This window comes from Amia ocellicauda, chromosome 16 (genome assembly GCF_036373705.1).
Source record: "Amia ocellicauda isolate fAmiCal2 chromosome 16, fAmiCal2.hap1, whole genome shotgun sequence".
NCBI classification, from domain to species: Eukaryota; Metazoa; Chordata; class Actinopteri; order Amiiformes; family Amiidae; genus Amia; species Amia ocellicauda.
Genome location: NC_089865.1, coordinates 16,624,804 through 16,636,883, shown reverse-complemented (window position 1 = coordinate 16,636,883; position 12,080 = coordinate 16,624,804). Strand labels below are relative to the sequence as shown.

General features: G+C 36.0%; 1 protein-coding gene across 12 annotated transcripts in view; it reads right to left on the bottom strand.

Moving 5' to 3' along the window:
* The window catches only part of tns1b (tensin 1b), a 195,946-nt gene that overhangs the window by 62,853 nt on the left and 121,013 nt on the right, over positions 1 to 12,080 (bottom strand). For 11 of the 12 annotated variants that reach the window (XM_066688451.1, XM_066688453.1, XM_066688454.1 and 8 more), the window contains 3 exons: positions 9,249 to 9,290; positions 2,541 to 2,590; positions 148 to 319 (listed from right to left, as the gene is read on the bottom strand). In XM_066688451.1, the coding sequence (XP_066544548.1) occupies positions 148 to 319; positions 2,541 to 2,590; positions 9,249 to 9,290 (264 nt within the window). Of the gene's footprint in view, positions 1 to 147; positions 320 to 2,540; positions 2,591 to 5,894; positions 6,389 to 9,248; positions 9,291 to 12,080 lie in introns of those variants that run through there. The other variant, XM_066688460.1, reaches the window with a different exon arrangement.

The following is a 12,080-nucleotide window of genomic DNA, read 5'->3' as shown; positions in this document are numbered from 1 at the left end:
TCAGATCTACTTCTCAAGGGACAGTTTGTGGTTTTCTGAGCTCCTAAGATGCCCATGCAGCTCTTCTCCCAGATCTAAAGCAGATAACGACTTAAAAGATGCCTATGAATCCATATACCTTATTACAAAAGCTGCTTTTGGGCTTACCAAGTAGTTTTCTCCGTGTTTGGACTTCAGCATGGTGGCTACCTCCTTCAGGTTAGCACAGTAGCTCTGCTCCTCTGCGCTGCTGGGGAAGGACACGGAGATGATGCGCTCCGTGATGTAGACCAGATCCACATCATAGCTCTCATCCATGGCCTGGATCATGCTCAGACTCCTGAAAGAGAGGGTTGTACATCTTTAATTGTCTAGTTTAAGTTATTCCCAAAACTTGTTTCTTTGAATTTCACAGACTTATTTTATTTAGTGACTTAAGTTACGGTACATTTATCAAAAATACACTTCTTTTGTCTTGTTGCAAAAAGCTACACTTCAGTCCTACGTTACACCACGATGCTGTAACCCTGAATCACAGTTATAGTAAATCCAAAAACACCAGGTTCTTTCCTCAAAATGTCTCAATATTCCTTAACCATCATTGGTTCATTTAAAACACTTAAACCAGTGGTTTGGGTTACTGCCAGGAATGCCTGAAGTGATTAAGACCGTCCGTTTCCCATCAATTACATGCCTCTTTTGTTTTAAACTTTGGCCGTACACAATGCAACAACTCTCTTGTACACAGCCTAAAAATACATACCTTCAAATATGGTAATCAGTAGCTCCAAGCTATTTGATTGGTTTGCAAAAGTCAAGCTACATTCCATTTTGATTGTATTCAATATGGGTATGTACACTTTGGAAATAATAATACTGAACTGTTATTTATCTATTTTGGTCAGTGTATTTAATATGAAATCTAAAAGTCTGCTAACAACCAGGAAAAGTATTTTGCTTAAATGGTACCAATGACAGTCTAGATCATACAGGTCCCAATGTGCTAATTCTGCAATGTTCTGCACACCAATTAAACAACTATGTGATGGGAATATGGTCAGTGTTTGGAATATAACTAAAGGTAAAGCTTTCAGACTGATAAGCACTAGATCCAAATGTCCAAAACTAACCTCTCATTACAAAGATGCACATTTGAAGTAATTTTCTGATTTTGCATGGTTGCAACTGACTTGGTGAATTTTACTGTATCAAAACATGAGCATGTGACTCTTATAATTGCTAACAGAATGCATCACACAATTATTATTAGTGTTATTATTATAATTAATATTATGATTCATAATAATAACAATAATAATAAATGGTCTCTTGCTAATACTCCTGTGGAAACTTTCTGGCAGAATTCCTGGATTAGGCCCATTTATGCTTCCTTATGCAAAGCAAACTCCAGCATGATATTTCTTTTCAAATTAAATTCTTGACTGTACCTAGACCCTAAAGTGCTGACATGTAAAGACTTTAATGCAACAATCCACACTTAACAAAGAACAATGACTGCTGTAGTATTGATGTTTAATATGCAAGGGGATATTGTATTTTGTATGATAAATCCTAAAATCATCTTACTTTGATTTTGCTTGGAGTGGTTGACTAACTTATATATAACCTGGCTCATTATTATATATAAAAAAACAAAGCTACAGCATTCATGACAAAGTTCTAACTATGCCAGCCACAAACTGGCAACAACATAGGAAATATAGCCTGAAAAACACATTCATGCTTGATTTATAACCTATAAAAATACATTTAAATGTTTTCCAATAAATGGAATGACTGTTTCACAAGATCCACATCTAATCTCTTAGTCTGTCTCAGTAAGATCTTGTGGTGTGTCAACATCAGCCTTTTATATATGGCTTAATGCATGGCATCCCAATGTACCTTTGATTGTTTCGATGGTACAAAAAAAATAGGGCACTGAAAAGGACCATAAAAGAACAGCTTTCATGTTTGGTTGCATCTCATTTGTAGTACTGTGTGTTTTATTTGACACAACCCAGAAAAACTGAAACAGATGAGAAAATGTGGTTTCCTCGTTTAAGGTTTTTCATAAATTAAACACTGATGCCCACACAGAACCTTATTAAAGGACATTGATCCCCAGGGGAAAGTGCTGGTACTATTCTTCTATCCTTTCAAATACATATTTGTATTTTTTCCCATGAAACTTTGGTCTTAAAATGCTTAGTTTAGTATTACCCCTCCTGCCCTTTCACTTAGACTTTACGTCTTTAGGCTAGCATGCCGCCGTCTTATTCTTTTTTAATTTTTATTTAACATAATCTTTCCATAGCAACACAGAATGATAAGTTGTCTGCAATGACTGTATGCTGCATGTGAAAATGATAAGTAGATTATGTAAATTATAAACAGAGACCTTGGGCTAGTACGAATCATAGCAAAGAGAGAAAAAAAAAAAAAAAAGCCAATAAGTTAATAACTTGTACTGTTATGAGAATGACGGCGAAAGAAAACTTTTATGGTCAACAGTAACTACGTTTGTGCTGTTAAAATCATCTTTGTGGTCTAGGTCTTACCGAGAAGGTCTGCGTCGAGACTCCATACTCTTGGAGGATTTTGATGAACCCTGAAAATCAAAAGATCAAAAATTTCAAACTACTACAATAATACAATTTTAATTACAGGTAAAAGGACATAGGCATATATGAAAACATACAGACAGTTGGATGCAAGCAAGAAAGAACGAACATTAAAAATGTATATCTGGCATTCATCCAGCAGTTGTTCCATATAGGATGATGATGATATGTTAAAATGTAAAATCCTATCAATTATCATTCTACTGAATTCTATTCTAGCAATGAATATTGAGGCCCGTTGAACAGAGGGGATCTGGAAATCTGAAAACAGCTGTTTTGGATGTTGACCATGGATCTTAGAGATAAGACAGGAATAAACATTTGTGTCTAGTCTATAGCATCACAGTCCCATGGCTGGAAACTGATGAAACACTAAACTCCATGAATAAGATTTCTCAGTCAAAATTGTGTTTAACCCTTTCTTTCCTTTAGTTTCTCATGCAAGAACATTCCACAAACATCCTAAAAAGGACCCTCCTCCACCAAATTCATTCAATTATTTCAAAAACAAATGGAAATCCATTGCTCTTTTACACACAATCCTCAAGTAAAGTAAAATGGTTAAAATGGTACTACATTCTGTGAAATAACTGAATGGCTTTTTCATATATATATATATATATATATATATATATATATATATATATATATATATATATATATATATATCAGTTGCTATGATTCATATCAAAACAAGACATACTCAGTGTTTATGAAGATGCAACATGTATGCAGCTTTTTCTCAATCAATGAACTTGTTTGTTTTAATTGTTTTTGTACCTTAGTGTGACAGTTAAGATACTCAAAAACATGTTAACCCCCACAATATAAAATGTCCCATATATTCCCACATTCGGTTCAGTCATGTTCTATCCTTTTCCCTAACCATAATTTGTCAGTAAAATTATATGTCTTGCAGCATAATTCTACATGTCAGTCACCTCTATAATGTAATGTTCTGTGTAATGGTTTCTGCTGAAAAATGTGCAGGTTATAAATAAGAAAATGCATTACAAAGAAGAAGTGAAAATGCAGCCGTTGTGTGTGGGTAACAGAAGGATAATAAATTAAAGAGTAAAACAACTGACTACAGAGTTAAATCTGGCACAGTTATTTCTGGTTAGCCCACATCGAACCATTGTGAGTCTTATTTATTTTCACAGCCTTGATTACAAAAAAATGCTTTAAAAAATGTTTTTACATTGTGTTTACAACAGCAAATGCTTTCTTTAGGAGGGAGAGATGGTAGTTAGGGTGGGGTCTTTAAACTCAAAACGTTAAGTACTGATCTACTTCAGTTTGTTGCACCAAAGTCACGAAACATCCAGAGACGCCAATAAAAATAATCGAAAAGAGTCATTGATGTGCTCTTTTGAAACTTCATCTCTCACATCACTTTGATTCTTTATACTAATTCCCCATCGTGCAGACAGACCGGCTTATCAGACTGGTGTCTAGGTTGACTCAATTCTGTCTGCGTATGAGCCACTCTTCCCTCCAACGAGAAGGCACTGAGAAACATACTTGTGGGTCCCTCCATAACCCAGGCAGCCACAGCAAAGGAAACAGGCAGACAAGATGGTCCATTAGCACCTATTAACAACCTCTGCATCCACACAAATTCATACAGTTTCCAATCAAAAGGAGACAGTCGGTCTCAGCAGTGAGAAGATAACTAAGTGCAAAGTTCAAGAGTGCTGTGATCTGTAACCATTGATCACTCTCCACCTTCTGTCAGTATTCATCCTCGGGAATATACAATTCACCACAACAGTAAGACTCAAGAATATGAAAGCTTCGCTGCTGCTTCTTCGTTATTAAGCATATAAAGTTGTTTTTCTTTTTATTTGCTTTAAGAATTTCCCCAGAGTTTCCTGAGGCATGTTATCCCCGGTGTAGAAAACTTTGCAATTAGATTAAATAAATAAATTATACGTTGAAAGATCTGTATTTCTCAGCAGGAATACTTTTAAATGGTTCCATATGCCTTAATTGGACACAAAACACAATCTGACTTTCTTGCACAGATATCACATAATTCGTTTAGTACTTTTAGTAAATAAATCGCAGAGGTCCTAAGTCTGTTCATCATCATACACTGAATTAAAATGGCGTTCATTTATTCATGAATTATGTGTTACAGGAAAAAAAATTATGCGAATGCACATTCTGACAAGAAAAAAACATTGCATCCTTGCATCTAAGAATTGAATGAAGAAAGCTGGATGTAAAAATATAAATTCTATAAAAAAATCTATTAATTGTAACAAGGTTTGATTAATGAAATAAGAAACGTATAAATGATTATGTTGCAAAAGAGGCAGTGACCCCCCAATCAAAACATATGTTATAAGCAGTGGGGGGGGGGGATAAAGAAAGCATTATAAATAATACAGTTAAGTGCTACTTATTGTCTTGCAGATTACCTCACATTGCTGACATGCAAATAATTACAAGGACCACTTGGAAACTGAAAATCCTGGCAAGTGTTGAATCAAAATGCCGATTGTCCTTCAAAATATGTTACAAGCCCTTTCTTTAAGGGGATTGTGATTGTGCTGCTTGTGCACATCACTTTATACAGTGCAGAGCTATCCCCTCATTCAAAATCCTTCATAGGAAAACCTGTTGCATGAATGCATCATTCATTTTCTATAACTTTGCTTGCATTTCTAATTTAATGTATTTTTTCACCTACATCTATGCTGTGTCTTGTGCTGTATTTCGCTTCACTGTGTATTATTCACTTATGTTGTATTTTACTTTATTGTTATTTTTGTTCAACCACTCTAGTCAGAGTTTTCAAATGCATCTCTGTTGTTGGATGCATGTTACCTTATATGGAGGCATCAGTTAAATACATAAATAAGAGGGGAAACAAGAAAACAAAAATGAAAAACAGATGCAGCAAAAAACCTAAATGTAAAAGGACTCCCTGCCCTCAAAACATGGAGGTTACCAAATCTCTCTCCTTTACCAGTTATTGGTGACTCAAAAATCTCCCAGCCATTGCAACCAAATCATAACATCCAGCAATCCCTTAATCAGCCTACAATTACATCTCTTGAGAAATCACACAAAAAGGTCTGTACATCTCATCATTATGATTAAAAACAGCTGCAAACACAGGGCCCAACAGATTTTAAAGAACGAGGGGGTGGGGGGCAATCGTAGTGGGATAGAAAGTTTCACAAAGAAATACGTTAGAATGCAGTCAGAAAGGAAGCAAAGAAATCTGTTTTTTTCCCTCGTTTTCAAAGTATCTGTTGGTTGATGACCCCTGAACCCTACCTTAAATAGGTAGCCTGTACTCCATCGCCAGGGCATTCTTAAAGAAGAAAACTTTCTCCGGATTGAGCTGCTGGGGTTCATGTTGGAAGGAGGAGGCTGCATGCCGTTATGCATTCTGTTCTCTAAACTCTCCTTTTTCTACAAAAAAGGGCTCTATTTTAAGCAGAGACTGTTTACAAGATGCCACATGCCTGGCTCCGATTTACAGTACAGTCAAGCGCTTTTGCACTCTCTCTCTCTCTCTCTCTCTCTCTCTCTCTCTCTCTCTCTCTCTCTCTCTCTCTCTCTCTCTCTCTGTCTCTCTCTTTCCCTTGCTCTCTCCACGGAAACTCTCCTCCCTCTTTCCCATGTTGTGTTTTCTGGCATCCAGAGTGCTGCGAATTTCTCCTCTCTGCTCCACCCTGGTCCCTGCCTGGGTCAGACTCCCATCAGCTGACTCCTTGGAGCTGGAAATGAGCAGCTAATGTAAGGCATCTTCGTGTTTCCTACATCTTAACCCCTTCCACACCACCCTGCTCTCTCTGTGACTTTTCACTTCCAATCTGCTTTGTATTACAGCCCTCACTGACGTGCCCTGTGGGAGACCTAGGAAATAGAGTGCTACACCACCAATTAGTGTGGGGTGACAGAGACGGGGAGACGGTTATGGTGTGTTTAAAATCTCATAAAAAAAAAAAAAAAAAAACTGCCAGATGACATTGCTGCTAGAGGGCTAAATACTCTCAGCCTTTATTGTAATATGACTTTGCCACAACAATCAAAAAAGGTTTTCATTTTTAGAAGTAAGAAAAGAAAAACTCCTGGGCAAGTCAGAAAGCAGAGAGATAATTTAAATCCATGTCTTCTTCCACAAAATATAATTATCCTTAAGACAGAGAGAACATGGTGTCAAAGAGCGCTGACACACTTATTCATTACAGCCAGCAAGATCTCTGAAAACAAATCAAGTTTTCATGCTCCAGCTGAAGTTGTACTATGCTGAACTAAATGATCTTAATAAGACAAGCAGTGTCTGGAAAGAAATAAAAAAAAAGTGTCTGAATGATAAGCTAAGCATCTAATCCAGATAAATTATACGACCATGGGTCTAAATAAAACACTATCCTGGTTTATAGGACACCCTCAAGTTAGTGACGCAGGACAGACTTACCATTAAAATAATGCAATTTAAATGTAGTAATAAAGTGAGTAATTGTACTATTTATGTTGCCAAAAACCAAACAAAACATGTAGTATATAAACTGGATAAAGGTAAACATGACATATACAATGTACTAAAGCTGTACTAAAGTAAAAAATAATTTAGAAAATCATATTTTGATGAATGAATGAATATTATAACCAGTAACATTCTGTGTGTAATATAAATCGGAACATTCCCGGCAACAAATCTTCTGATCTACTTCCACTCCCGAATGTCATCTTCACCACACAAATTCAAGTAATTTCTCACAAGGCTTGAGGTAAATGGTAACTTTATTATCACTCCATACTGCAGACATATGCAGTGGTTAGAGGAAAGAAAGAGTAACAGTCCCTCTTGCTCATCTTAACCTGAAATTAATTATGAAAAGCATTTTGTTCTACTTAGGCTGTGGAACTAACTAACAATAGGGGGTTGCAAGGGAAAGACACACAAATGCTCTCCACACAAACACACACATATACACTGTACTGATTTCTTTACATTCCTCTATAATATGGGCTACATCGTGGCTTTAAAAGATGCAACTCCCAATCTGTAATTTGATATTTCCCTTCTCAAACTAAATAAAACCAGTCAAAACCAAAGCATGCGTCACATAAATACTATATCCATGACACACAGTGAGCTTTTGTTTTGTATTATGCTTTATAGCTGTTGCTATATACAATGTATCAAGAAATAAAAAGCAACATACGTATTTAAAAAAGCAAGAATACCTTCATGAACAGCATTCATTGTGTCAATCTTTAATCTAAAGATGGAGGGCCTGCAAACATGTTTGACTTATTATAATCAAATACAAAGTTGCTTTTGTTTATTTTGTTTTTTTTGGTTTCAGATTATGCATACCTGTCATGCAATTATTCTGGTAAAACTGTTAAAAAGGGCAATACATATTAGTTTAAAGATAACTTGAAATGACTGCCAATTTTTTTTTTAACATCCAATATAATGTACAAATCTTAAAATATGATAATCTGACCATTAATGTGTCAAATGTATTTGTACTATTTATGCAAGAGAAATGTGTTGATTATGGCTGGAGCCCAATCTAATTGAACACAACCCAAATGTAAGTAATTGCTTCATTGTTTCCTTAAATTAGAAGCAGTCAATTATGAAGTTTATACATTGAAATGCAATGCAAAGCATATTGGTAAACGTCCATGTGAATATGTGCAGGATTTGCCATAATTGGTCTGGTGTAAACCAATTTCAGGTTGTTTATTTACCATGAAACTTTTAGTTACACATTTTATTGTATTTACTGTTTGACAATTATATGGACCAGATCTGAATTCAGAGTGATTCTGTCTCAACATGTCAGGATTGTGATGATGCATGTGACCATCTGGCATTAGGTAAATAAATCAGAAATGCTTGAATTAATGCAAAAGCCTCATAAAGTTAGTCACACACAGTTGTGCCTGGGAGGCTGTGGGTGTATTTCTGTGTACTGCAAAAAATAGTGGGACCAACTTATATTATAATTTCTGAATGCATTTATAGCCTTTAGGTCTCAGGCAGATGTTGCTCTAATTCATAAGAGTTCCAACATAACATTTTACAGCTTTTGTTTTATTCTCATTAAACATCTCAGCACAGTTTCCTAGCTATTCATTTACTTCACTTTAATAGTTATTCTCTTTTGAGCAAAATAGGTAGTCCAATCCAAAATAATAATAATAATAATAAAAAAAGAAAAACAGATAAATCTGTTGAAAATAGGCAATGGAGAAAAGCATAGAGAGTAATGGAAGTAGGCAGAAAGCTAGTAATCCACCATGAACAAATGTCTTGCCACTGTCTTGAAATACTTGTGTTCCCATGTAAAGCAAATCCATACAATTAAACATCCCATGCAACTACACATCCAATCCAAAATCATAACTCCTTAATAGTCAGCAATGTGGAACACATGCAAAAGTAAAGGCCCTGTGTATTTTTCCATTTTAAAGGGAAATGAAAAATGTCCAAATCCCTGAGAAACACACAGCTGGAGAAGAGGGGGGGGGAAGAGGAAAGGAATCAAGCAGGAAAGTAATTAATTAAAACAACATTAAAGTGGAAGTAGGAGGAGGAATAGAAAGAGCTGCTAACACAGTCACAGAAAACCAACCAGTCACTAGGCAAAGATATTCACTTACCGTTGTGTCTACATGCTTCAATGCGATGTCATTACTTGGATGCTAGGGGCAGAGGGAAAGAGGGAGGAAAAAAAAGAAGCTGTTAGAAAGAGTGATGCATCCTAACATGAACCAAAGGAAGTGTAAAAGAAAGCACAGCCCTCTCAGCAGTAAGGTGGCACATCCTTTTATAGACACGGCTCCTCTACAGCAGTTAATATTCCACCTGGAGCAGGCAGCTTCCACTCCATTAACCTCAGAGAAGAAAGCAGATGAATGCACACCTAGAGAGGGCAGCTGCTTTGGTCAAACACCAAGCTTCACATCACTTCATCCTCAGAATACACATGTACACACAAACTGCTGCAGTCACTGAGCACAACAAGCAGTACTATGCAACCTCATTCTGTGGTGGGATTTAACTTCCTTTGAGTCACTTGTGAAGGCACAGTGAAGACAGCTTGTTTATGGAATTGAAAAATTAAAATGTTGTGACATCACTTTTAGGACCCTATAATTTTCATTTTAAAATCTGACTTTTCTTTAAAACCTCTATAGACCACTAAGAGTATTTGTCCAATCCAACACACCATGGGATATAAGCAGAAAAAAACTGTATTGGTAAACTGTATATTCATCTGACTGACTGTATATATGTATAAATATATTCATAAGCATTAGGCATTAGCAATATATAAATAATATATATGAAGAATATACAGCAGGGGTAGTCAACAGGCGGACCGCGGGCCAAATCCGGACCACCACATGCTTTTGGTTGGATCGCAAGAATAATTTTAATTAACTTATTAACATGATTGTTTTTATTTATTTATTTTAATGTAATGTTACGGAGGTTTGTTGCACTCAGTGCTTGTTATTGTGTGGAACTTGTAGCAGCCCTTCCTGGTTATTAGCCAATAGGATGTTATGTATTAATATGGGATGTCTTATACAGAGCTTGTTTTCCTGTTAGTTAGTTGATTGCACGCAGATTCCCAGTTTGGGTGACTCTGTAAACATTCTGGACCAGGGCAAGAGCGTCACTTAGTACTCGTCAAAAAACTAAACACAAAAAAACAGGTATACGGTTTGTTTTCCTGCTTTCTATAAATAAACAGCTAAACTGAGTATCGTTTATCGTGTGGACATATTTTAACCAGCGCACAAATCGAGAATTGTGCATCCTCTCCCATTTCAATTACAGAGCTCCACTGAAATAGATCTGTGATTGACAAGCACCAGAAACCGCATCTAGTTTGCTGCATAATGTCGGTTGATATGTGATTTTTCGCTGATGATGTGTGGTTTTGAAGCAAAGATATGTCCAATATCTCATATTGAGTCCATATGAGTCCAAATCTGCCTGATTTCATGGAGATTTTGAGCTATGTTTTTTGACTTTGAAATGACTCAGAATCGTGCATTTCTGTCAAAAGTCCATCGCTGGGCAATGCCTACAATAATATTTGACAAATTAAAATGAAAAGTGGTCTGAAACGGTTTTAATACTAATATTTACATTTATTCAAATATTTTATTGTTGTACTCTGTCAAATGAATGTACTAAATTTGAGCAACTATAGGTATATTACTAATTCACAGAATTGTGTGTGTGTGTTGGAAAGGGTCATTTCAAGGTGTGAGTCCCCTCCTCTGATATCTGGACCTTGCCTATACCTTGAGCAAGAAATCTGGACCCTGACACAAAATAATTGACTACCCCTGATGTAAAGGATTATCAAACAGTCTGGTTTCTTTAAATCAATGAAGAAAATTAGATTTGAAAAGAGAAAATGTAATCTTTGTAAGCTCAATGTCAGTTTATAGAGGGGAGACCCGACGTAGGGCACCTCTGAACACGTGGGAGCATCTATAAACACTCTGTTTAAATATTTAGAAGAAGAGACATTTCTTTTCCATTAGTCAGGCCAAACATTACCAGAGTATCTCGCACACCATATACAGCAGTTAAGAATCATACCAACCAGCCTGCCAAATGCCCATTCCCTGTCAAAAGGGAGAAATCGTTCGTTTTAAAAAATTGCATTTATTTATAAGAAGTCAGGCTCCAAGAATCCATGATGTAATGAGCGATGGTTGTTCTGGTTTGCTTCAGCTTGTTTATATTACGGCAAGAAAGCTCCCATGAATCAAGGCCGAGAGAGAGAGGAAAAAAACTTCTGGAACAGGGACCTTTTACAAGTTGGTTTAAAAAGAAACTGCTTCTCAGTAATATTAGAGGATAACTTTTTTCTATTGTGTTACTTATATATACAGTTATTGTTTTCCTTTTTAATTATTTTTTTGCCAATCAACTTTTCATAATGTGACGAAAAGTGGAACAACGGTTCATGGGTTTATGATAAAGGGATCCCATTTTCATTTTCAACCTATGATAACTGAAACAAAGTTACAGTCAATGTCTAACGAAGTTAGCAGAAATTAGATAAATCATATAAACCCTACAGGATGTTAATACTAATAAAGAAATGGTTCATGCTGATATTTCAGTAGGAAGTCTTAGATCGTCAGGAGCCCTTTAACTCATTCTATAAAATGCTGGTAATTAAAAGATCGTAGATGGAAGGATGTTTGAATCACCAGCAACGGAATTGAGTCTAATGGGGACTGGTAACAAACACATAGCTGTTCGAAAAATAGAACAGATAGCATGGAGCCGAGATGGAAATAAGAGAAAAACTTCTGCGTATGTTAAACAGAATGCAAATACTGATGCTGCTTATCCAGGGAAACAGATTAAAAAAGTATATCATTGGTTTGCCACTAAACAATACTCCAACAGTTTTACTCATAGAACTGGAGAGGAAGACAAAACCACAATGGAAATAC